General features: G+C 44.8%; 1 protein-coding gene across 1 annotated transcript in view; it reads left to right on the forward strand.

Annotated features, from left to right (window-relative positions):
- SEZ6L (seizure related 6 homolog like) overlaps positions 1–27,439 on the forward strand; it is a 194,009-nt gene that overhangs the window by 98,243 nt on the left and 68,327 nt on the right. Inside the window, 1 exon segment of the mRNA XM_081174523.1 lies at positions 18,970–19,162. Within this exon segment, the coding sequence (XP_081030649.1) occupies positions 18,970–19,162 (193 nt within the window).

A 27,439-nucleotide genomic window follows, 5' to 3' on the forward strand; every position in this document is an offset into this window, starting at 1 on the left:
TGCTGCCCTGCAAACTCTGATAAGCTCCTCCCACAGTTAATCCCCTGCCTCAACAGAAACCCTGCCCCCTCTGACCTTTACACAGGGAAAACAGCTAATCAGCCACAAAGAAACACACACACACAAGAAAACCCTTTTTGCTCCTTCTTCAGCTGCTGCCCTGCAAACTCTGATAAGCTCCTCCCACAGCTAATCCCCTGCCTCAACAGAAACCCTGCCCCCTCTGACCTTTACACAGGGAAAACAGCTAATCAGCCACAAAGAAACACACACACACAAGAAAAACCTTTTTGCTCCTTCTTCAGCTGCTGCCCTGCAAACTCTGATAAGCTCCTCCCACAGCTAATCCCCTGCCTCAACAGAAACCCTGCCCCCTCTGACCTTTACACAGGGAAAACAGCTAATCAGCCACAAAGAAACACACACACACACAAGAAAACCCTTTTTGCTCCTTCTTCAACTGCTGCCCTGCAAACTTGTCTGGGTGAGGAGAATCTACTGTTTCTCATCATTGAAGATTCCCCAGTATTTCTTCTCCTCAAGGTTAGCTTGCTCTTCTCTGCTTTGGAAGCTGATAAGAAAGGCCTACAATGGGTGCAATGCCAGCAAAATACAGATACCTTGTGGCTGTGGCTGTGAGAACGTGTTTATGCAGACTCAGCACTTAGCAGGCAGAGGTCAATCGTGTATCAGGAATGTACTCTGGGACAGAGGTGTGAACATTGGTGTGCATGTCGTAGGCCATGACATCCACCTGGGTCCCAGGTCATGACATCCATGTATCAATTCCACAAACTTCCAGGGTGCCCTCAGCACTGGCAGATGAGGGCATCTATGGAAGGCAGCTGGAAGGACTTCTGCAACAACCTCAGGGGTGGACTCTGTGTCAGCATTTGCTCTGGGAGAGGGACACCAGAGCTGGAGATGGAGACAGGAGCCCCAGCGAATGAGACTGGGGTGGTGCAGTGGATTGCACAGCCAGAGCAGAGCAGCATCTGGTGGAGTTTAGTAGTGAGAATTTCCCAGCGATTACAGGGGTCACCCTTATCGTATCCCTCCAGCTTAAAGGATAAAAAGAAAGGAAGGGAAACACTAAGCTGATCCTAGCAGAGGCAGGCAAGATAAATTTGCTTCCATGAGGTAGGCAGGTGGCCGCTGTCAGAGGGAGGCAGGGGCGTGGCTCTCTCAAAAGGGCCCCCACCTGACCCCGACCCCACATCTATTTTGCTTTGGCAGAAGCAAACACTCAAGGCAAGAGGCATCTGCAAATGCAAACCGGGTTTCTTTGATTTCTTTCACACCGTTGTGAGTGACAGCATCACAAAGAGTATCCCTTGGGCTGAGCTAGACTGACCACTAGGAAAGGCATGGAAAATAAAATGCCAATAAAATCATGCCATTATACAAATCTATGGTGTGATTCTGGCTGCCAATCTCAAAAGGGATTTTGCAGAGTTGGAAAAGGCTCAGAAGAGAAAGGGGGACCAAAGCCATCCAGGGTGCTCAGTGACTGCCCTATGAGGAATGCTTGCAGCATTTGGGACTTTTAGAGAAAAGGGGAGAGATTTATAAAATTGTGCGTGGCACAGAGAAAGTGAATAGAGAAAATATTTTCTCTCTCTCTCCTGACACCAGAACTCATGGAAAGCCAGGGAAGTGGAATGTTGGAAGATTCAGGGGGAAGGACTTCCTCACACAGCACCCAGTTAAACTATGGAACCAGTAATGGTTCCCTAGGCAGTAATGGACACCAGTCCAAATGACTTCAGAAGATGATAAAGAGGAGTACTATTATGTTGGGAGGAGGGCAGGAAAATGCAGTCTGACTTATTTACTCTGATTCTTTGTAGTAAATCAGCAGCAGGTGGTTGGGGCTAGATGACCTTTGAGGTTCCTTCTAAGTTTGTGATTTGTAGGATTTGAATAGTTTTGCAAGCCAGGTGGTGAACCCAGAACTGGAGGAGGAAGTTGTGCAGGAGACCTTCCTGGTGGGTTGTGTCTGTCCCTCTTGGGTATTATTACTCAGACATTTTCAAGGCCCTGTGCTTTGCAGCCTCCTCTCCCAAATCCCCATGCTATCTGCAAATGGCCATGTTGCAAAACAATTTGAGCTGGGAAAGTATCAGCCGCACATTTTTGTAAGCCACTTCCATGCTTTTGAATAACTCTATTTCATTGGGAGATGAGTTTCCTGTCTGGAGCAGCCAATTATTGCAAGCAAAAAGGGATTTCACGCAGGCTGGCTGACCCCTCCTCTCACCTCTCTGTTACAAAAGGGAGGCTCCACCACCTCAGGGGAGTTAAAATTGCTGTACATTCTGCCTTTTATCTTCTTAGTTACAGACTAACCCGAAACAGAATTTTCTTTAAACACTTTGAGCTTCAGAGAGACCCTTCAGAGGTATGAGGAGCTAGGCTCTCACCAGTATTAAACTGTGTGTGTTGATGGGGCAAGAAAGTGCCATCTCTCAGGGATGCCAGGGAGCTCACCTCCATTACAATGCTCATAATGGATAGTTCAGCAAAGATGTCAGCCCAGTTGTGGAAAAGGGGGTTTCAGGCCAAGGGGCAGTTAGGAGAATGACGGAGAGCAGAAGGAGACGATGCAAAGCTCCAGGGAAGCAGCATTTGAAGTATACTCACCTCGCCTCCAAAGGCATCTTGGAGGAATCCACATTTTGCAACATTATGCTATGAGAGGGCAAAGTGGATTCAGAAATGGTTCAGAAAAAGGCCTCCCAAATTATTAAGGGGTGGAGCAAGTTCCCTATGAGAAAGGACTGGCCACTGTGAGGACAGGATGCTGGATGTGAAGGGCCTTTGATCCAGAAGAGCTTTTCTTAGGTTCTCATGGGGAAACGCTCAGCCGACAGGCGGGAGGCAACTCTCATCCCCGGGTTTTAACATATGTTAGTGTACTGACAGACCAGCAGGGTGGGTAACCCACCTCTCTGCTGGGAAGATTAAGGAATCCCAGAAACACCTACAACAATAAAATTGAGGTTGGCACACACACATAAACTTATCAGCCTGCAAGATTGCCTTGCCTCATAAAAGCCTCTCGACTTCTCAGATAGGCGGAACTGGCATGGTTTTCAGGGGCCACATAGTACCTGGTCTGCAACTGCAAGAATCAATTATGAATGTGGCAACACCCATACTTGGGAACTCCCTGCCTCTTGAGACCAGGCAGGCTCCTTCACTGTGTTCTTTCCAGCCCCTGCTATGAACATGTTTGTTTCAACAAGCCTACCCAACTATCTAGCATCCTGGTGTGTGGATCCTTAGTATATAGCTGGTTTGAATTTTTTGAATGTTTCAGTCCTTCAGCAAACCTCTAGGCAACCTAAGGCTCGGGACCCAGATGCAGCCCAATTGCCTTCTCAATCCAGCCCACGGATGGTCCAGGAATCAGCGTGTTTTTACATGAGTAGAATGTGTCCTTTTATTTAAAATGCATCTCTGGGTTATTTGTGGAGCATAAGAATTCGTTCATTCCCCCCCCCTCAAAATATAGTCCAGCCCCCCACATGGTCTGAGGGACAGTGGACCAGCCCATGGCTGGAAAAGGTTGCTGACCTCTGCTCTAGGGGGCTTATTGACTCCAGTGCAATTCAGAGGCAGCTCAGTGCAGTTCCCCTTGGTCACCAAAGGGTTACTGCAAAGCTTCTTGTCCATCCCCGGTCCTGTTTCAATAGAGACCCTTCCCTGCTTTAGAAGTCAGCACAGGCGATGACTTCCGGCGAGGCAGCATGGCGGCTGCAACAGCAGAAAAGAGCTCCTGAAGCCAGCCAGAGTAAAAGGCTCTGTCTGGCCGACTCCCAGGCTCCCAGGACTGCTGCCGCCAGCGGAGAGGAATCGGGGGTGCCCGGGTATCTAACAAAGGAGCCAAAACACCCCCCCACGACTGAGATTGAGCCGGAAAGGCACCCGACCACCCCCCCAACAGCCGAGAGGAGCTCCAAAACCAGGAGGACAGTGGAGCTAACGCAAAGAGGGAGAAAGAAAGGGGGGGAGAGGAAGAAAAAGAAAGAAAAAGGAGCCCCAAACTTACCACTGCTGCCCACATCTCTGCCGAGGAGAAAGCAGAGGAGAGGTAGGTGAGCACAGGAAGGCAAAAAAGGCTCCGGAAAAGAACAACAACAACACGTGGCTGAACCCGGACCGGGAGCTCCAAGCGGCAAGGAAAACACAGAGAAGCGCATAACAAAGGAGAAACTACCTTTTTTTCCCCCTTCCTTTTTTTTCAACCCCTTTTTTAACCCCTTCCTCCCCCTCCCTCCCCCCCTTAATATATCTATATCTATATCTATCTATCTATCTATCTATCTATCTATCTATCATCTATCTATCTATCTATCTATCTATCTCTCTCTCTCTCTCTATATATATATATATATATATTATCCCTCCCCCATATATATATATATATATATATATATATATATATATATATATATATATATGCTTTCGTAGATTTTCACGGGTACAGGAATGTAGGTTTTGGTGTCTTCGGGTGTCTTCCCGTGTAAGAGTTGGGGTGTCTAGGCGACGTTTCGACGAGGTCTCACTCGTCATCTTCAGGCTGGTGCTTTCGGCTTCTTGTTACTAGAACAGAGCAGGATCTCAGTGTTTGAGTTCCTATAAATACTGTTGAGGGGGTGTGGTGTATAGCCTCCAACGTTCTGGGCAGATAGGAAGTTCCTAGGTTAATGTGCCTTTTCTTCTTTTGTTCATTAATTACTTGAGGGATATCTTGAGTGATTACTTGAGTGATATTCTGAGTACCACTTAGGAGGGTCATTAGGTGTGGATTAGTTTCTAAAGCTTTCGTGTCTTGACCTCTTGACCTTGTGAAGAGTTTTTCTGAGAAGATGGCTGTACTGCACTTAGTTGTGCTCTGGCTTGGCTTCGTGTATAGGGGCGAGCTGTGGTTTTGTGCCCTGTGCCAGCCAGATCTGTGTAGGGATTGCAGGGGGGTGCAGCATCCGGAGGTGCCACTATGGTTTGGCTACTGGATGGTATCTGTAATTTATCTGTGGAGAGGGTCTGGGTTTGGGTCTGGTGTGGTTGATTGGAGATGGCGTTCTGTGTGCCTCTGGTTCTGGTGTCGGTTTTTGTGGGGAGGGCTAATTTCCAGATGTCTGGCAGGCGGGACGTGTCGTCACGCTTGTTCATGTTGTGAGGGTGTTTCTCTATCTCGATGGCTTCCATGATTATTCTCTTGTGGTGATGTTCCATGTTAAAGAGCAATTTGGAATCTGCAAAATTAATTTCGTGTCCTGTTTCTTTCATGTGTTGGTAAAGAGAGGAAGTTTTTTCTTCTTTTTTGACGGCATTCTTGTGTTCTGCGATACGTGCATTTATTCGTCTGTTTGTTTGTCCAATGTACGTGGCTGGGCAGACTTTGCAGGGTATTTCATAGACCCCTTGGTTTTCTAACTGGATTTTATCTTTTGGGTTTCTGAGTCATCGCAAATCTGTACATGGAACACTTTGAAACCAATGCTTTAGACAAGTCAGAACACAAACCCAAACTTTGGCTCAGATATGTTGACGACACCTTTGTAATTTGGCCACACGGGAAGGAAAAACTAGATAGCTTCCTCACACATCTCAACAGCCTACACCCCAAAATACAATTCACTATGGAAATAGAAACCAACAACCAACTTCCCTTCCTTGACGTCCTAATCTACAAAAAACCTGATGGCTCCCTAGGACACACTATCTACCGGAAAAAAACACACACCAACCGCTACTTACATGCACAATCACACCACCACCCTGCACAAATAAACTCCGTAGCCAAGACTCTCATCTCCAGAACCAAACGCCTGGCTGACAAAGACCACTTGACAACTGAGTTACAGAATCTCTCAAATGTGTTAATCGCCAACGGATACCAGCAAAACAGGGTTACGAAGCTAATCCAAAAAGAAACACCCCCCAAAAACCAAGACACAGAAGAAAACAATGGCATGGCCCTCCTTCCTTATATCAAGGGCACTACAGATAAAATTAGCAAAATCCTCCATAAACACAATATCAAAACAGCCTTTTGCACCAACCAAAAAATAGCCAATATCCTCAGAAACCCAAAAGATAAAATCCAGTTAGAAAACCAAGGGGTCTATGAAATACCCTGCAAAGTCTGCCCAGCCACGTACATTGGACAAACAAACAGACGAATAAATGCACGTATCGCAGAACACAAGAATGCCGTCAAAAAAGAAGAAAAAACTTCCTCTCTTTACCAACACATGAAAGAAACAGGACACGAAATTAATTTTGCAGATTCCAAATTGCTCTTTAACATGGAACATCACCACAAGAGAATAATCATGGAAGCCATCGAGATAGAGAAACACCCTCACAACATGAACAAGCGTGACGACACGTCCCGCCTGCCAGACATCTGGAAATTAGCCCTCCCCACAAAAACCGACACCAGAACCAGAGGCACACAGAACGCCATCTCCAATCAACCACACCAGACCCAAACCCAGACCCTCTCCACAGATAAATTACAGATACCATCCAGTAGCCAAACCATAGTGGCACCTCCGGATGCTGCACCCCCCTGCAATCCCTACACAGATCTGGCTGGCACAGGGCACAAAACCACAGCTCGCCCCTATACACGAAGCCAAGCCAGAGCACAACTAAGTGCAGTACAGCCATCTTCTCAGAAAAACTCTTCACAAGGTCAAGAGGTCAAGACACGAAAGCTTTAGAAACTAATCCACACCTAATGACCCTCCTAAGTGGTACTCAGAATATCACTCAAGTAATCACTCAAGATATCCCTCAAGTAATTAATGAACAAAAGAAGAAAAGGCACATTAACCTAGGAACTTCCTATCTGCCCAGAACGTTGGAGGCTATACACCACACCCCCTCAACAGTATTTATAGGAACTCAAACACTGAGATCCTGCTCTGTTCTAGTAACAAGAAGCCGAAAGCACCAGCCTGAAGATGACGAGTGAGACCTCGTCGAAACGTCGCCTAGACACCCCAACTCTTACACGGGAAGACACCCGAAGACACCAAAACCTACATATATATATATATATATATATATATTATCCCTCCCCCCCATATACCTACTTTTATCACTTTTCTTTTTAAAAGAGGGGCCACTGCTGCTGCAGCCACCCTTTATTTGAATCTTTACCGCTGATATTACTGTACTATCTCTCCTCTCTCTTTCAACTCTCTTTTTGTCTCTCCCGCTCTCTTCTCTTTTACTCCAATCTCCCCTCTCCCCCCCCGCCTCCCCCTTCTTCTTTCTTTCTTCTTCTTCTTCCCTTTTTTCTCCCTCCACCCTTTACATATAGCCTATTTGTCTGTCTCTGTTCCTGAGCGCACTCCCAACCCCAACTTCCACCTTAACTGGACCCCAATACCCCTTTTGGGCATATACAACCCCCTCCTAACACATATTTCCCCTGGCCCCACCCCTCTAATCTCTTGCATCTCTACCTGCTAACCCCCCTCCCTTTATATGAACTGTCTGTCCGTTAGTCTACCCATCTCTGCTTACCTGCCCCCCCCCCCCGCCTCGGCGGCACCGCTGAGGCATCTACAGAAGCCCTAGAGAAGTTCTTAAAACACAGACTAGAAGTGACACAAATGACCACCTAATCCAAACGCTCTGTAGAAGCCACCAACCAACAAAGCCTGATCAGCTCAGCAACCCAACAATACCCAGGAATCACCACTGCCACAACTCCTAACCACCACACGCCCTACCCCAAGAGGACGCCAAGCCAACCTCAAACCAATACCATCAGGGAGACCGAGATGACACCAACCAGGGAGATGGCAAACAATGCTAAGACGGTAACTCCCCTTCAAGATGATGACCACCCAATAACGAAACGAGATCTGAGGGAAATGGAAGCAAGATTAGAAGCACAATTAGAAGAAACACTGAAGGCCACAATGGCCCCCATGCAGGTACTAATCAACAATCTAACCTCCAAAGTGGAAGCTCTAGAGAACAAGAACCAAATACAAGAAAGAATAATAGAGCAATACCGGGAGGAGAACGCACGTGTGAACAAGAAACTGGACGAACTGGTAAACCAAATGGAAGCAGAACACAGAGAGATGAAAATTAAGCAAGCCGACCTTGAAGACCGCAATAGACGTTGTAACATCCGCTTCCGCAACTTTGCCGAAAAAACAGAGGAGAAAAGCCCAGCAGACCTAATTATACGCTGGCTGAAAAACACAATCCCAAGCCTGAAACTTGAGGCAGATGACTTGGAGAGGGCTCACAGAGCCCTAAAACCTATGCCAAAACCCAGCGCCCCCCCAAGAGACATCATTGTATGCTTCACACGCTACAAAAAGAAGGAAGAGGTATGGCACCACCTCAAAAACTCAACCAACCTTCGATATGGAGAAACCCCTATTCTGGCCTTACAGGACCTATCTCAGGATACCCTAAACCGGAGGAAAAGCCTGCGCCCATGCACCCAGCGTCTCCAACAAGCAGGGATCAAATACCGATGGGGCTTCCCCTTCCGCCTCATTGTAACAACCAATACAACGCAACACATGGCTACCAACATACCTGAGGCCCTGCAACTACTAAAGAACCTTGAGCTCGACCTCCCACCGGAATGGCAACCGACAAACCCACCAAGTGACAGCCCCAACCAGGAGGAAACAACAGCAAACAACTGGACAACGGTACAGAAGAAAAAGAAACAACAGAAGCGGCACAACAACGCAAACAATACAGGCAAGCATCATGCTCAGAACCGTCCCGCTGGCCATACGACACAAGAAACCAGACCAAGATTAACCAAACCAATTCATCGCAGATGGACAACCCTACAACAACAACAACAACCCCAGCTGAATTAAGCAACCAGGAAAAACCACAAACTGAAGGACTGGTGATTTCCCCCCCCCCTTTTCCCCCCTCTCCACCCCCCCAAACATAGATTTAGTTAACACCATCAACATCCCCCCCCCAGCCCCGCACCCCCACAGGAATCCCCACCCCAACACCAGTCCAGACGACCTCAACCACATTCCCCATCACCCACACCTTCAACATCCCCATACTCCATACTAGGGAAAAACAACTCCTCCAACCTTAATAACACAACCCACAATCAGGCTAAAATCTGATACCCAGGGACTTCCGGGTTGGCGCGATCTGGAAATGGCGGATTCCCTCCGAGCTGCGGAGGGAATCTGCTCAGCTGAGGACGGGTCTTGCTGCGCCGGCGACGCGGGGACCCTTAAAAACCGCAGGCGCTGAAGCCTGCGGACTGAAGACTCGGTGGGCGCCTTAAGCGCCCCCCGACTCACGAAGAGCCTTTTTAAAGGCTGCGGAGAGGGTACGGAGGGTGGCGTGGCGCTGAGAGTCGATCGCTACCTCGGTTGAGCGAAGCCGCGAGCCATGACTGGAGAGCGCTGACTTCCTTCCTTGAAATTCGGACTGAAAAGAATAACCCGTGAGTAAGACGGAATTGGATTTTAAGAATATTATCCCGTGAATTTGAGACGACCGGGGGGTGTGCTAAAAGGAAGTCCGCACCCCCCCTTTTTGCAGACGATCTAAAGCAACGACTTAAGAACTAAGCTGGAGAGCCTACCCTTTGTGGGGTGAGTTAAAAAAGATTTTAACTTCCAAGATTTGGCAAAAAGAAATTTTGAGCTGGAGAGTGGAGTTTTGGAAGCTTTCTTTCTGTTGTAAACAACCCCCCCTCCCGGGCCCGGGAGCGTCCTGTTTTTGAGCTTGTGGAAGAGGTGCGGAGTTTGACAGCTGTCAAAGCTGTCAAACGGACAGTTTAGAGTGGAAAAATTTGTTATTTAAGATCCCTCTGGACTAAAATGAGTTACAACTGATCCAAAATTGTTGGAAACAAAGTAATAACAATAAGTAAGAGGATTGTTGGAGAAAGATTACCAAGTAACCAGATTCCCTCTAGGGGGAACTCTGTGAAACTACAATGGCTGTGGATGGAAAGTTACTAGTGGAAATCGAAAGAATGTTTCATTTTGTGGGAATCTTACAAGAGCAGAGTCTAGCTATGAATAAACAACTTATGACCTTGACTTCTGGAACAAGCAGCTCTGCTGAATGTATTGAGGACCTGAATGAGAAAGAATCCACAGCTGAATTGGAAATGATATCAAAAGAAGTGGAAGAAACTAAACAAGAAAAAGAGGAAACAAAGTTGGAAAGCACCAACCAGAAGCTGACATCTGTGGAATATAAGCAAGGAGACTTTTGGATCATATCTACCACAAATCTGCGAAAGATGCAAAAGAAGAAGGAGGAGGCCCCGGGAGTTTATGGAATACAGGAACTTAAAATAAAGAAATATGATTGGGGCCTCCACTTTGACTCTGACTCTGAAGATGCAGGCCTTGTGGAAATTTTCCAGCAGCTGTTTTCAAATGCCATTGTGGTAAGAGAATATGGTTGGATGGTGATAGAACTCTTTCAAGATTCGACGACCGACATAAGAGGGACTGAAAGAGACTTGAAAGCCTCGGACGTGAGGAACCCAGGCTAAGAATTGTTATTTTGGACATGTATTGGGGAAGGGACGAAAACCGGGGATGGGAGGGAGGGAAGAATAGAATTTTAAAAACACTCAAGATCTTTGGGTTTAGTTAATATGACCTTTATTCAAGACAAAATGGGAAATCGATGGAAGGGAATTTGAGTCCAACTTAGAAAAATTTATTTTTCTTTATGAAAGAGGTAATATTAAGATGGTTAAGAGGAGAAATACCAATTTGCTGACATAATTCTGGGAATTCGGATGCATGAAGGGGGGTGGGGGGAAGGCAGGGAACAAGGTTAGGAAAGTAGGATTTTCTGAAATTATACATGTTTTTGTTTTTTGTCTTTTGTGTGTAATTTGTCTTTATAAAAGGTGAAAAACCAATAAAAATTTGTTTTAAAAAAAATAAAAATCTGATACCCAACCAGCACTATGGTGGCACCAGAGCGTACCAACACCCACATCCCCACCCCAACACACCAACAATGTTGCTCATAACATTGGCAACATTGTTTATGAACCTTATACCTGACAGCGACGTTACAAAGTCACTTCACACTGTCTCACTGACCACCCCCTATCGCAAACAACAGAGGGGATGGCCTGTCCTTGAACACGGCCTTCCACACCAGCTGAGACCTAGGACCAACTGGCTAAATGCCAGATGGCCCAAAATACCCCAAACAAACACCTATATGACTACATATAGGAAACTCTCTACAACTTACCCCCTACTCTTTAACCCAAATCTTACTCTAATCCCATTAGCCCCCCACCCACCACACCCTAGGTCAGCGCAACCCCACTGGTTCTTTAAACAACACGAAGAGAGAGATACAAGACAACCCAAACGGGTTGGCAGGGAATCGCCCCACATAATAGATAAGCAAGATGGCTAACCTAAAAGCAATTACATTAAACGTGAGGGGGCTGGGAAACCCCATCAAAAGGAAACGCATCACCTCATACATAAACACCATGAAACCACACATCACCTTCCTACAAGAAATACACAACCCACCCAAAGGCAGCAAACTCCTGAGCGACCCCCGCTTCAGTCAACAGTGGGTCGCACGAGGCTCAGGGAAAGCTCGTGGGGTAGCCATAATACTCAGTAGAGACCTGAACTTCACTGCCACAACAGTCCTCAAGGACAAAAAAGGCAGATTCATTTTCGCTAAAGGGACACTAGATGGCAAAATCAAACTGACAATCGGCTCCATATATGCCCCAAACACGAAACAATTAGAATTCTTCCAGAAGACACTAAACAAATTCCTCTCCTTCTCTGAAGGGGAAGCAATCCTAGGAGGGGGCCTCAATCTGAATATGAAAGGTATATCGCTGAAAGATATCCACCCCACAACCCCATGGGCAACCTTCCTCCGAAGGAAACCCCCAACAACCAGGAACTCTTACAAGTTACTAAAAATGCTAAAAAACAGGGGTCTCTACGACATTTGGGGTGAGCAAAACCCGGGAGACATCAGCCATACATTCCAATCGGGACGCCATGATACAGTGTCCAGACTGGACAGCATTCTACTCACACAGGGTCTGATCCCCTCAGTAGAGTCAACAAACATAGGTAACATTAAAATCACAGACCACGCCCCAGTAGAAGTCATTGTTAAAATAGGAGAAGGAACACAAACCACCCCATCATGGTCCTTCAGTCCCATCCTAACTACAAACAAACAAATTAGAGAGAGTCTCACAAAAACCCTCCAAAACTACTTCAAAGAAAACGATGTAAACAATATAACAACCCCCCTCCTATGGGACGCAATGAAAGCGGTCACCAGAGGAGCTTGCATAAAAGAGAAAACATTCCTTAAAAAACAAACCTCCTCAAAAATTAGCAAAACAGAACAAGACAATCCAGCCCTCTCATCACGCTACAAACAAACAGGATCTAAAAAACTCCTCAAACTTATAGAACAAAAAAGGAGAGAACTAGACTCCCTAGAAATTAACAAAACAATGATCAACATTCTATACTCTAAACAACGTTTCTACGAATATGGAGGGAAAAACTCCAGATTACTAGCAAATAGATGTAGGAAAAAAGCACTCAAAACAAGAATACACTGCATCACCAAAAAAGACGGCAACATAACATTCTCCCCCGAAGAAATAACCTCGTAATTTGCAGAATTCTACTCCAACCTATACACCTCCCATAACCCACCAGAGAAGGAAATCAGAAAATTTCTAGCAGGACTGAACATGCCTATCCTAACTGATGAGGAACAGGAATACATGGACAGCCCTATCACCCCAGAGGAAATAGATGCGGTCCTCAAAAACCTAAAACCACACAAAGCCCCAGGCCCAGACGGCTTCACAGCAGAATTCTATAAGAAATTCAAAGAACCCTTGATGCCCTACATGACCCGCCTATTCAACGACATCATAAAAGGGGGCCCCATCCCCAAAACCTGGACCCGCTCCAAAATAGTCTCCATCCCAAAACCACTAAAATATAGCCTCAAAGTAGAATCATACCGCCCAATCTCATTAATAAACCAAGACTATAAGATATTCACATCAATCTTGGCCAACCGCCTAAAAATCTTCCTACACAAGTTAATAGCCCCAGACCAGACTGGCTTTGTCCCTGGCCGCAATATAACAGACCCCATCAGGAAACTACTGAACCTGATCGAACACAGCAAGGCAACCAAACTCCCATTGACAATTATGTCCCTAGACATCCTCAAAGCCTTTGATTGCTTGGAATGGAAATACATACTAGCAGTACTAACTAACATGAAATTTGGCCCCAACTTCCTACAAATCCTCAAACAAATATACTCCCAAGCCTCAGCAAAATGCAGAACTAACAATATGGATTCTAACACTATAGCTATCCAAAGAGGCACGAAACAAGGATGCCCACTGTCTCCCTTCTTATTTATCCTGGCTCTGGAACCCCTAGCAATCCGCATCCGAGCAGCCACAGACATCAAGGGAGTGGAAATAAAAGGCAGAACCTATAAATTAGGGCTCTTTGCAGATGACCTAATGGTCACAACACCAGACCCCATAAGCATAGCAACCTCCCTAATCAGAGAACTCAACACATCTGCAATGGTGTTGGGCCTACAGGTAAATTTTACAAAGTCAGAAGCTATGTGCTTCAACACCCCTCCTCACACCCAAAAAGAACTCACGAAGGTCACCAAAATAAAACTTTGCCACACCAAGTTCAGATACCTAGGGGTACAAATAACCAGAAACCTCAATAAATTGTACCTCCACAACTACAAGCCCCTGTGGCGACAAATTAACAAAGACCTAAAGAGATGGAATAACATGAACTTCACTCTCTCAGACAAAATAGCCATGATCAAAATGATCACACTCCCAAAACTAACCTACCTATTCCAAACCCTCCCAATCTGGATCCCCTCAACCCAACTTCGCAGTTGGCAGAGAAAACTACACTCTTTCATCTTCTCACATAAAAAACCAAGAATAAGCCCCAAATATCTGCACCTCCCCACCTCAGAAGGAGGATGGGGAATCCCCAACATAGAAGCATATTACAATGCCAACCAAATACGCCATATAATCCCATATATACTAGAAGATGAGACAAAACAATGGGTACACCTAGAGAGGAACACAATTGAAAACACCTGCACCACAACATACCCACTCCTCCCAAACAAACTAAAGAAAATTCCCACAACACTTAACAGGTACACACAGACCATGCTCAAAGCATGGAAAACACAAATAGGCAAACTATCCCCAACCCCATCCCCACTAATCCCCCTGGCGTACCACCCATTATTCCACCATGCAGCACAAAACCTCAAGATAAAAACCTGGCGAACCAGAGGCTTATATCGCCTAATAGACTTCTATAAAAATAACAAACCTTTGTCAACACAAGAAATACAAGACAAACTAGAAGACACCCAAATGCCCTGGTTAACACAACACCAACTACATGCCCTCTTAAACAACCCAACAGTAAAATCAGCAGCAACTAGGCCCCTGACAACCTTCGAAAACCTCCTCCTAACAACAAAGGGAAACAGTAAAGGGACGGTATCCGCAATATACAAAATGCTACTCCAAAATCCCACAAATCCCCTAAATGCAATCAAAAAACAATGGGAGAATGACATAGGCTATGAGATTATCCCCACTCAATGGACCAGAATGTGGTCTAAACCCCCCTTTAAATCCATATCAATGAAAAGAAAAGAACTCACACTGAAGCTCACCTACAGGTGGTACCTAACACCAAGGAAACTAGCGCTAATACACCCAGGAACCTCACCAAAATGCTGGAGAGGGTGCACCTCCACAGGCACATATCTTCACATGTGGTGGGAGTGTCCCAAAATCCAACTATTCTGGACAACAGCCATACAAGAAATATGTAAAATAACTAAGCAAGTAATAGACATCACCCCAGAATTGGCCCTACTAAACATATTCCAAGACAACAATGCCCATTTACACCACAAAGAACTCATAACCCACCTGCTCTCAGCATCCAGAAACACCATAACCAGACACTGGAGAGACCTGTCAGGAGTAAGCATGGACCAATGGTACCAAATAGTATGGGAAACAGCCCTACTAGAAAAATTAACTAATAAACTGAAACTGACACAGGGACAAACAGAAGAAGACGCCTTCACCCCGGTATGGCTCCCCTTTATCACATACACAGCCCAACAGGACAGTGACAATAATCCACCAACAGCATACAAATCAATATGGCTAACCTGATCCAAAACACCCACCCACCTCACCCACACACGAAAACAAAGATCACCACAGCCAATCACAAACAAACAATCACACCCTAGGCCAACCCCAACCTCTCTCACCACCAAAGGAACACAAGTGAACAACACAAGCAACGCTGACACCAAACTCTACATACATTAAGCATAATAGAAACACCGCCACCCGACCCCACCCCATCCATCTTCCCTCTCTCCACCCCCCCTTTCTTTTTTCTTTTTTATTTTCTTCTCCCCCTAATGCCTCAACAAATGAAACAGATTTGTAAAAATGTTACAGGGGGGAAAAATATATATGAGGCACTACACTTCTGTAAAACAAGAAAATCCTGAATAAAATATATATTAAAGAAGAAGAAGAAGAAGAAGTCAGCACAGGCAAGGCATTTCAGCAGCTTCAAGCACAGGCAATGTGGGAGGGGGGTCTTGGATAGTGAGGTTGGTGGGAAAATGGGAGTGTTCCAGTTGTAAAAGGAAGTCTCCGTTTTCTTTTCCCAAGAGCTGGAGGAGCCAGGCAATGTGTCACAAAGGACATTCTGCCTTCTCCAAACCAAACTGTCACTGTTTTGTTTTCTTCCTGTACTGCTCCGTCGCTGCCCCTTCCCTTAAAAAAAAAAAATCCCCTGCAGCTTCCAGGAGGCTTAAGAAGAGAGGTCCAGATTGAGCAACCTGCATTTCTGCAGGGCTGCTCAGCTGCTAACAAATGGCTCTGCTTTGACATCACCTCTCAAATTATCTGGGGAAAGCTGTCAGTTTCTGGCTTGCTTCCTGGCAGAAGGACGGCTTTGAGCTGACTTCACAGTCGCTGTGGATCTGTCCACAAGCCTTGGATTTGCTGCAGGCTGACAAGGCAGCCTCTTCTCCTGGCCTTGCTCATGTCACATCTCATCACCTGGCAACCAGGAGACACACACACACACACACACACACACACAAACAAACAAGTGTGTGACAAGCTGGTGACAAAGCAGCATAAAGGATGTCCAATGCACGCCCAGCCCTGGTAGTTCTCTCCCCCTCTTTTCCTCTTTTCAGGTTTCTGTTGAACATCTCTTCCTAACATGATGCTTGGCTTGGTTCTTTCCTAGTGGGGAGTCCCCAGTACTGCTTGGGATTTTTTAGAAAACAACAAATAGGGTGACTTTTAATGGATAATGTAATTTGTGAGTTTAGTCCCATCACACCAAAAAGCAGGTGAAATCATGCCAAAGTCATGTTTCAACTTGCCATTTCAAATCAGAACGGTGCTCGGCATCCAAACATCCTGAACCCCATCCTGAGTTGGTTGAGGGTATCTTGAGAGATGGGCAAATCTCTGCCAAAAAGGGGCAAAGTCTTGTTTCAGTCTCGATTCAAAATGGCAGTTGGCATCTAAACATCAGCAACAACTGCCACCCTCACCTCAGGAATCCTTGCGAGGCAGCTGAGCCTGTAGAGGACAGATGGAAAGACGCCCTTTCCAAAATATAGAGAAGGTTTTAGAAATTCCTATAAACTGCTCTTCATCCACAAATAGATTTTCAGGGTGGTATACAAATGAACTTCAAAATTCCAAAAACCAACTATACAATGTAATTAAAAGGAATTAGACACATTCAATCAGCTAAAACAATACCATAATTACAACTGCCCAGGCAAATAGAAAGGCACCGTGTTGATGAAGGGGCTGGTCTAATTGACCCTTTGCCAATGTCCCTTTGGAGGGCATCCATCCCAAAGCTGGGAATGTCACTGCAAAAAAGATCCCCTCGCTCTTTTGTACATAAAATCAGAGAGCTGGAAGGGACCCTGAGGATCATCTAGTCCAACCCCCTGCAAGGCAGAAATATGGAGCTTCCCTTTACGGGAATTGAACCTGCAACCTCAGCATTCTCAGCACCACTCTCTAAACAACTGAACTATGCAGCTGATGTGCTTTTCCCCAAGGAGAAACACAAAGAAGGAGCCATGACTATTGTAGTGAACAGGCAGATTGATTCAGGAAGAGGGTGTTAATTCACGTATTTGGGCCCTGGGCTGTTACTTGTTTAGCACTTTAAAATGTAATCATCAGCACTTTGAACTGTGCTTGGAAGTGAACCAGGAGCCCCTGTAGCTCCTTAGAATGGAAGTCACATGGGACACTTTGGGGAATCCTACTAAAATTCTGGCAAATGGGTTTTGTAGCAGTTGAAGCTTCTGGACTGTTCTCAACAGCAGCCTCATACAGAATGCATCATAACCGTGGTTCCCAAACTTTCTCAGAACACCACCCCCTTGGTTCCATGAACCCATCCCAGGGCCCTCCACCCTGCCCTATAAAAATACTATTCAGAACAAAAGTTTGCATGAGCCACTAAGAAAGGTCAGAACAAAATAACATTCAAAACAATTGAACATTTGTTCAAAATCCAATTAAAATTATTTAGTTTAATTAATTCAATGAAAACAATGAACAATGATGATACCAGCACACATGGGGAGGAGGAACTGGGGGTAAAAACATGTGCCTTAGTGAAACCTCATATTAAAGAAAATTGCTTTGTGTATACCTTGTGTATACAAATGTGTATACTAAAGGAAATGCACACACAAATACCTATGAATTGTCAGGTGGAGAAACTGAGAGGAACAAATTCATCCATCCCCGGTTATTAAGCTATTTGTTTGAAAGGTTTATAGCCTATTATTCAATGATACCGTTACTTAAAAGTGGATGTTGTAAAAACAGCTAAATCAATAAAAACAGACAGCAAACCCATCAAGATATAAACAGAGATGGCACGGAAGGCTTCAAAACAATTAAAACCATTTTTTAAATTACTTAAAAAGGTAAAGGTAAAGGACCCCTGACAGTTAAGTCCAGTCGCAAATGACTCTGGGGTTGCGGTGCTCATCTCGCTTTACTGGCCGAGGGAGCCGACGTTTGTCCACAGACAGTTTTTCCGGGTCATGTGGCCAGCATGACTAAGCAGTGCACGGAAACGCTGTTTACCTTCCCGCCAGAGCGCTACCTATTTATCTACTTGCACTTTGACGTGCTTTCGAACTGCTAGGTTGGCAGGAGTTGGGACCGAGCAACGGGAGCTCACCCCATCATGGAGATTTGAACCACTGACCTTCCGATCAGCAAGCCCTAGGCTCAGTGGTTTGGACCACAGTGCCACCCGCGTCCCTACACAATTCAAATATGAAGGACAACTTTTCTAAAGTTTAGCATCCATTTAGTGAACCCATCATAGTAAAGGAATGAGATTGGCAGCTGTGGTCTCCTCATGGATTCCTTTGGGAAAACATTCTAAGAGAATATGTTTATGAAGGAAAATTGTATGGAATTAAAAGTCATTAATGTTTTTTAATACTGTACTCCTGCTGCCTCCTCTCTCCTCATGTCTGTCTATTCCATTCCTTTCCCTGTCTTGCTTTGATCTCTTCCCTTTCTCTTTCTTATTTATTGTTGCTGCTTTTTGTGCATTAGAAAATTAAAATTAGAACAAAATTACAAAAAAATACATCAGTGCCCAATGACATCTTGACTTGGTGCCATATGAGAGCAATGCCACTGCCTGTTGTGCGTGAGGGGGAGCATTCTGCAGGTTGGGAGATACCCAAGGGATGAACCTTCCCTCGATCCTGGGCATCTCATGGCGCTCTTTCTCCTTCCCTGGGAAACAGGTGAAAAGCGTCAACCTCTCCGAGGGGGAAGTGCTGTCTATCCGAGGCATGGATGATGACCAGCTGATAGTCCTGGCCAATCAGACACTCCTGGTGGAGGGCCAAGTCATACGCAGCCCCACCAATACCATCTCAGTCTTCTTCCGCACCTTCCAAGAGGACGTGATTGGGACTTTCCAGCTGCATTATCAAGGTACAGGGGCTTTTTGTTAGGGGCAGAACATCTTCCCTGTCCCAGGGGGGCTGCCAAGGTGAGGAGGAAGCCCTGGATTATGCAGCTACTGTGCATTTGGCGGCGGGGGGGGGGGGTGTCACCAACCGTTTTGAACTATTGGAGCACATTTCACATTTTGAGAGGATGCTGAGGGCACCAGTCACGAAATGGCTGCCATGAGGGGGATGTTGCATAAAATCACAATCTGCTGATTTTCCTCCCTTGGCTTACAAGGGGAGGTCAGATCTCTCCTACTGATCCCGATTGTGGAGATGCAGTTGTCAAACACACAAGAAGAGCCATGTTTTCACCAATGCCAACCCTAAAGCAAAATGTGGGCTACCACCCTGTGCCTCCCCTTCATGGATCACTGCCTTGCCGTGGCGAAGGGGCTTGAATAACTCAGAGAAGTTATGAGCTATGCCGTGCAGGGCCACCCAAGATGAACAGGTCATAGTGGAGAGTTTTGACCAAACATGATCCACCTGGAGCAGGAACCGGCAAGCCACTCCAGTATCCCTGCCAAGAAAACCCCATGGACAAAGACAACAGGCATATAAAAGTTATGATGCTGGAAGATGAGCCCCTCAGGTCGGAAGGCGTCCAACATGCTACTGAGGAAGAGTGGAGGACAAGTACAAGTAGATGGGTGACACCTGGCTTGAGAGCAGTACATGTGAAAAGGATCTAGGAGTCTTGGTTAACCACAAACTTGACATGAGCCAACAGTGTGACGCGGCAGCTAAAAAAGCCAATGCAATTCTGGGCTGCATCAATAGGAGTATAGCATCTAGATCAAGGGAAGTAATAGTGCCACTGTATTCTGCTCTGGTCAGACCTCACCTGGAGTACTGTGTCCAGTTCTGGGCACCACAGTTCAAGAAGGACACTGACAAACTGGAACATGTCCAGAGGAGGGCAACCAAAATGGTCAAAGGCCTGGAAACGATGCCTTATGAGGAACGGCTAAGGGAACTGGGCATGTTTAGCCTGAAGAAGAGGAGGTTAAGGGGTGATATGATAGCCATGTTCAAATATATAAAAGGATGTCACATAGAGGAGGGAGAAAGGTTGTTTTCTGCTGCTCCAGAGAAGCGGACACGGAGCAATGGATCCAAACTACAAGAAAGAAGATTCCACCTAAACATTAGGAAGAACTTCCTTTTTTTTTTTTTTTGCATTAAATTTTTATTCGTATTTAGTAAAAAACAAAAAAGATAAATAAACAAACAAGTTTACATATCAAGCAAATTAACCATTACATAAGTTGTTGTTCCCATTTCCCATTTTATACACACAAAAATTAAACATAAAAATTCATAAAGATAGAAACTGTTTTGTAGTCTGTCAGATCTTTGACTTCCCTCCACCCTTTTGGTAGGTTTCTAATAAATTCCATGGTTGCGTATTTATTTTTAATCTTAAGATTGTCGCTGATAGAGTTTTTCTCTCCCCGCCAGATCATCTTATAAATCTGTTCCAATATAATTCCAAAATTTACTCCAATTTTTCTTGAATTTCTGTTCATCTTGGTCACGTAACCTGCCTGTTAGTCTATCCAGCTCGGCGTAATTTACCATTTTAATCTGCCAATCGCTTATGCCAGGTATAGCCTCCGACTTCCAATTTTGTGCCAGCAGAATTCTTGCGGCTGTGGTGGCGTAGAGGAATATTAATTTGTCCTCGCTTTTTATTTCTTTGCCCATTATACCCAACAGAAAGGCCTCAGGTCTCTTGGGAAAGGTATATTTTAATATTTTTTTAAGCTCATTATAAATTGATTCCCAAAAGGCCTTCACCTTGCTGCATAACCACCACATATGATACAGGTCTCCCCCCACTTCGCCACATTTCCAGCATGTCTTATTCTTTAATCTATACATTTTGGCCAGCTTCGCCGGTGTGAGATACCATCTATATATCATCTTCCAGACATTCTCTCTCAACACTGTACAAGCCGTAAACTTAATATTACTGTTCCACAATTCCCGCCACCTCTCATAATCTATATTATAGCCAAAGTCAATTGCCCATTTAATCGTTGCCTCTTTCACTTCCTCATCCCCTGTGTACCATTCCAACAGCATATCGTATATTTTAGATAATGTTTTATTCTTTCCTTCTACTATCTCTATGTTAAATCTTGATTTTTTGTCATCAAAACCTGTTTTTCTCTTATCCTCCTTCAGCATATCATTCACCTCATGATATTGTAGCCAACTAGTAAATAAATGTTTTATCTCTTCATAGGGTTTAATTTTGAGCCCTTGTTCTGTTTTTCTTACCAAATCTTCGTATGTGGCATTTTCCCCTTCCATATTAGTCTTCTTAATTGTTGATACCTCTATTGGTGAGATCCACCAGGGTGTCTTTCTTTCAAGGAGGTTTTTATTTCTCTCCCAAACCTGGTATAACGGTCCCCTAAAGATATGGTTTAGGAAGCCCCTATGGACCTTCACCTTCCCATACCAGAGGTATGCATGCCACCCGAACCGCATTAGGAAGAACTTCCTGACAGTAAGAGCTGTTCGACAGTGGAATTTGCTGCCAAGGAGTGTGGTGGAGTCTCCTACTTTGGAGGTCTTTAAGCAGAGGCTTGACAACCATATGTCAGGAGTGCTCTGATGGTGTTTCCTGCTTGGCAGGGGGTTGGACTCGATGGCTCTTGTGGTCTCTTCCAACTCTATGATTCTATGATTCTAGATTCAGAGCTGATGAAGCGGCTAACCCAAAGCCGAAAGGACGCTCAGTTGCGGATATGCCTGGAAGCGAAAGGAAAGTCCAATGCTGTAAAGAGATATGAAAGGAACATTTTGTACAAAGATTACGATAATAAAAAACAAAAGTGGAAAGGACCTAACAGAAGCAGAAGACATCAAGAAGAGGTGGCAAGGAGGAGTTATACCAGAAAGATATGGATGTCTCTTATATCCCAGGTAGTGTGGCTGCTGACCTTGAGCCAGACATCATGGAGAGTGAAGTCAAATGGGCCTTAGAAAGCAATGCTAATAGCAAGGCCAGTGGAAGTGATGATATTCCAGCTGAACTATTTAAAATTTTAAACGATGATGCTGTTAAGGTGCTACACTCAGTATGCCAGCAAGTTTGGAAAACTCAGCAGCGGCCAGAGGATTGGAGAAGATCAGTCTACACCCCAATCCCAAAGAAGGGCAGTGCCAAAGAATGCTCCAACTACCGCACAATTGCACTCATTTCACACGCTAGCAAAGTTATGCTTAAAATTCTACAAGGCAGGCTTAAGCAGTATGTGGACCGAGAACTCCCAGAAGTGCAAGCTGGATTTCGAAGGGGCAGAGGAACCAGGGACCAAATTGCAAACATGCGCTGGATTATGGAGAAAGCTAGAGAGTTCCAGAAAGACATCTACTTCTGCTTCATTGACTATGCAAAAGCCTTTGACTGTGTCGACCACAGCAAACTATGGCAAGTTCTTAAAGAAATGGGAGTGCCTGATCACCTCATCTGTCTCCTGAGAAATCTCTACGTGGGACAAGAAGCTACAGTTAGAACTGGGTATGGAACAACTGATTGGTTCAAAATTGGGAAATGAGTACGGCAAGGCTGGATATTGTCTCCCTGCTTATTTAACTTATATGCAGAATTCATCATGCGAAAGGCTGGGCTGGATGAATCCCAAGCCGGAATTAAGATTGCTGGAAAAATATCAACAACCTCAAATATGCAGATGACACAACCCTGATGGCAGAAAGTGAGGAGGAATTAAAGAACCTTTTAATGAGGGTGAAAGAGGAGAGCGCAAAATATGGTTTGAAGCTCAACATCAAAAAAACGAAGATCATGGCCACTGGTCCCATCACCTCCTGGCAAATAGAAGGGGAAGAAATAGAGGCAGTGAGAGATTTTACTTTATTTCTTTTTTATTATAAGATATTTATTAAGATTTTCAAAGTATTACAGAATAAAAATGAAAAAAGAAAAAAATACAAAATAAAAAAAATGGTTAAAATCAACTCCATCTTTCTATTACTTATTTTTCATTAGCTTATTTCCCGGACCTCCTCACGCCTCCCTTTTTTGTATTCCAATTTGGTTTGTTGGTTCAGCAAATCCCTACCCTCTTTGTTTATCCTAGTCTTGAATTTTAAAATATTATGACATTAAGTTTTTACCTAAATAATCCATTTTTCATATTCCCTTATAATATTACAGCTGAAAACCACTTAATTTCTATCCAACATCATTCTAACATTCATCAATTTTACAATATTTCTGTAGACAGTCTTTAAATTTCTTCCAATCTTCTTCCACCTCCCTGGTCTCGGATTCTGCCAGTCATTTCTACCTGTTCCATATAGTCCATCACCTTCATCTGCTATTCTTCCAGAGTGGGTAGCTCTTGTGTCTTCCAGTACTTTGCAATAAGTATTCGTGCTGCTGTTGTGGCATACATAAAAAAAGTTTTGTCCTTCTTTGGCACCAATTGGCCAACTATGCCCAGGAGAAAGGCCTCTGGTTTCTTCAAGAAGGTATATTTAAATACCTTTTTCATTTCATTATATATCATCTCCCAGAAAGCCTTAATCCTTGGGCACATCCACCAAAGGTGAAAGAATGTACCTTCAGTTTCTTTACATTTCCAACATTTATTATCGGGCAAGTGATAGATTTTTGCAAGCTTGACTGGAGTCATGTACCACCTGTATACCATTTTCATAATATTCGCTCTTAAGGCATTGCATGCCGTAAACGTCATACCTGTGGTCCATAACTGTTCCCAGTCAGCCATCATTATGTTATGTCCAACATCTTGTGCCCATTTAATCATAGCAGATTTCACCGTTTCATCCTGAGTATTCCATTTCAACAGCAAGTTATACATTCTTGACAAATTCTTAGTTTTGGATTCTAACAGTTCTGTTTCCAATTTTGATTTTTCCACCTGAAAGCCAATTTTCTTGTCCAAATTGTATGCCTCCATTATCTGATGATAATGAAGCCAGTCTCACACTTTGTTTTTTACTTTCTCAAAACTCTGCAATTTCAGTCTATCTCCATCTTGTTCTAAAATTTCCCAATATTTCGGCCATTTGACCTCCATATTGAGCTTTTTCTGAGCTTTCACTGCCATCGGTGACAACCACCTTGGGGTTTTATTTTCCAATAAGTCCTTGTATCTTATCCAAACATTAAACAATGCTTTCCTGACAATATGATTTTTAAATGCTTTATGTGCTTTGACCTTATCATACCACAGATATGCATGCCATCTAAATACGTTGTTAAAACCTTCTAAATCCAAAATGTCTGTATTTTCAAGAAGTAGCCATTTACTTTCTTGGGCTCCATGATCACTGTAGATGGTGACAGCAGTCACGAAATTAAAAGACGCCTGCTCCTTGGGAGAAAGGCGATGGCAAGCCTAGACAACATCTTAAAAAGTAGAGACATCACCTTGCCAACAAAGGTCCGTATAGTTAAAGCCATGGTTTTCCCGGTAGTGATGTGTGGAAGTGAGAGTTGGACCATAAAGAAGGCTGATCGCCGAAGAATTGATGCTTTTGAATTATGGTACTGGAGGAGACTCTTGAGAGTCCCATGGACTGCAAGAAGATCAAACGCATCCATTCTTAAGGAAATCAGCCCTGAGTGCTCACTGGAAGGACAGATCGTGAAGCTGAGGCTCCAATACTTTGGACACCTCATGAGAAGAGAAGACTCCCTGGAAAAGACCCTGATGTTGGGAAAGATTGAGGGCACAAGGAGAAGGGGACGACAGAGGACGAGATGGTTGGACAGTGTTCTCGAAGCTACAAACATGAGTCTGACCAAACTGCGGGAGGCCGTGGAAGACAGGCGTGCCTGGCGTGCTCTGGTCCATGGGGTCACGAACAGTCGGACACGACTAAACAAATAAACAACAACAACACCCTGTGCCTACTTACCTGGGAGTAAGCCCCGTTAAACACAAAGAGACTTCTTTCTGATATAGACAGATAATTATTATAATAACAATAATTTTATTACAAGCAAGAAAAACAGCAAAAACAGGGAAGGTGCACTAAACAGAAACTTTTTGGGACCCCAGGGATTCATACAGCCTGATGACTTCATGGAAAACACTGCCAGGTTATAGCAGTCTGGCTGGCTCATTTCACAGAAAGTTGCCTGCACATTTTGTTTCATAACTTTTTTTCTATGGTGGCTAGAGAAACACTGGCATAGTGTGGAGGGCTGGGTGTGTCTGTTGCCCCAGGCCCATTTTTGGGAGGGGGTGCGACAAGGCACACCACAACAAGCTCCTATCAGAGCCCACCTCCAGTGTGCACCCAGCACCAGCACTGCTCCCAGGTCAGGTCTGTCCCGGGGGTTGTGTGGGAATGTTCAGGGATGCAGGAGAGGGTATATTGTTTGATTATATCTTTTTCCAACTTGTGTTAACAAGTTCCACAATTTCAGCAGAGTAACATTCCCCTTTTTAAACTTGCAGCGGATGCGTTTCGTCAGGCTCGCTAAAGCCTCTATAATAACTGTTCTGGGATTTTCCCCTTATTCCCTCATAAAAGCTAAGACACAACACAGTCTTCTATAAAAGTATAAAAAGGTTTACTCACACAACATTCTGTTCACAATAGGATCCCAGAAGGCAGACTTAGCTTAGAAAAGTAACATATACCTAGAAACTACCTCATAAGAAGACAGTCCCTTTGGGCATCTTTGGCAAAGCAGATGTTGCTTCTTCGATGCATGTAGTCAAAAAAAGAGAGAGATGGCTGCCCTGCCCTGTGCTTTTGTCGTTACCTGCACAGGTGAGGCCACACCCACCTCTTAGTCACATGCAGAGGAAGTCTGTCCCAGCCCAGAAGGAAACAGGAAGTTTACCTGCTGGCTGGACAAACATTCCTCCCCATGTGTAAACATGTTCACTCTAGGAATGTTGTACTTGACTGCTCTTGTGTTTCACATCCCACAAGGCGGAGTGGAGGAGAGTTGGCAGCAGAGCTGCTACCCCTCTCCTTGGCTGCACTGCATGAGAGAGAGAGAGCTGCATTAGCAGCTCCCTTATTCCTGGCTGCAGCTCCACTCCCGGATCAGACCTGACCCAGAGGCAGAGTGGAGAGTCATGCAAGGACTAGGCAGCTTCCTCGCGCCCAGCTGCAGCTCTGTTCCCAGGTCAGGTTGGACCTGGGAGCAGATTGGAGGAGAGTCAGTGAGCAGCAGTGGGCTCCCTCCCCCCCCCCCGGTGTGCCCGCCACTGTAGAGACATATTTTAAAAACAGGTAGTGGAGGGAAAGAATGAAAGCTCAGAGTCCTGGGCACCTGCAGTTACTATTATGTAACCCATAATATGATGAGCAGCATAACTAATCTAATGGCTTTCTGAAAAGCGTGGTCTTCACCATCGGAGAGCTAGCTTGCTGGAAACCAACAGATCCTTCTCTGAATCAGTTCAACTCTTCTTCAGCAGCCCCCAAAGCATCTCAGATTGAAGTAATCTTTAATTGATTTATTCTCCCACATTAATACCCTCCCCAATAACCCATATCAACCCCCAGTTTCCCCCAAATTCCCCCAGAAATATTTGGGGCATTCAGAAAAAGGGGGGCTTTTAATTAGGATTTTAATGCCTAACACCTGATAAGCAAGGAATCCCAGAAGTTCTTTATGGAGAAACCTAAGAAGATAGCTTACACCAGTCAGACCACTAGTTCCTCTAATTTGATCTTGTCCACTGAATAGCAGCAGCTCCAAAAATCTCTTTAAGGAGTGAATTTATTGCTGCTTCTGGCCCCTTAGAGCAGAGCTCCATCCACCTGCCTTTCTTTTTTCCCTCCCTGGCTCAAGAAGCAGAGAGCAGCTTCTGGCTTTTAGAAACAGGAGAGAGACATGTGGAGGCCAAGCACTAATATTTGTGGGCCTGGGAGTTGAAACTGATCATATGCAACTTGCTCATAAAAGTGATCTAGGAAGGGCTGGACAATGGGCTCCATAGGATGGTGAATGCTTCTCTCTGTGAGGGAGCCTTCGCAGACCTGCTGAAAGAGGCGATTATTAAAGCGCTTATTAGAAAAACCATCTTTGGACCTGGCCAATATGGCCAATTATTGCCCAGTCTCAAATCTTCCATTCTTGGGCAAGGTAATTGAGTGGGTGGTTGCTGAACAACTCCAAGCATGCCTGGAGGATACAGAACATTTGGATTCCTTCCAGTTGGGGTGCTGGTCTGATCCAGAAGGCTCTGCTTATGTTCTTATGTTCTCTCTTGCCATTGGCCAG

The sequence above is a fragment of the Podarcis bocagei genome (genome assembly GCF_964188305.1).
Source record: "Podarcis bocagei genome assembly, chromosome: 16".
Lineage (NCBI taxonomy): Eukaryota > Metazoa > Chordata > Lepidosauria > Squamata > Lacertidae > Podarcis > Podarcis bocagei.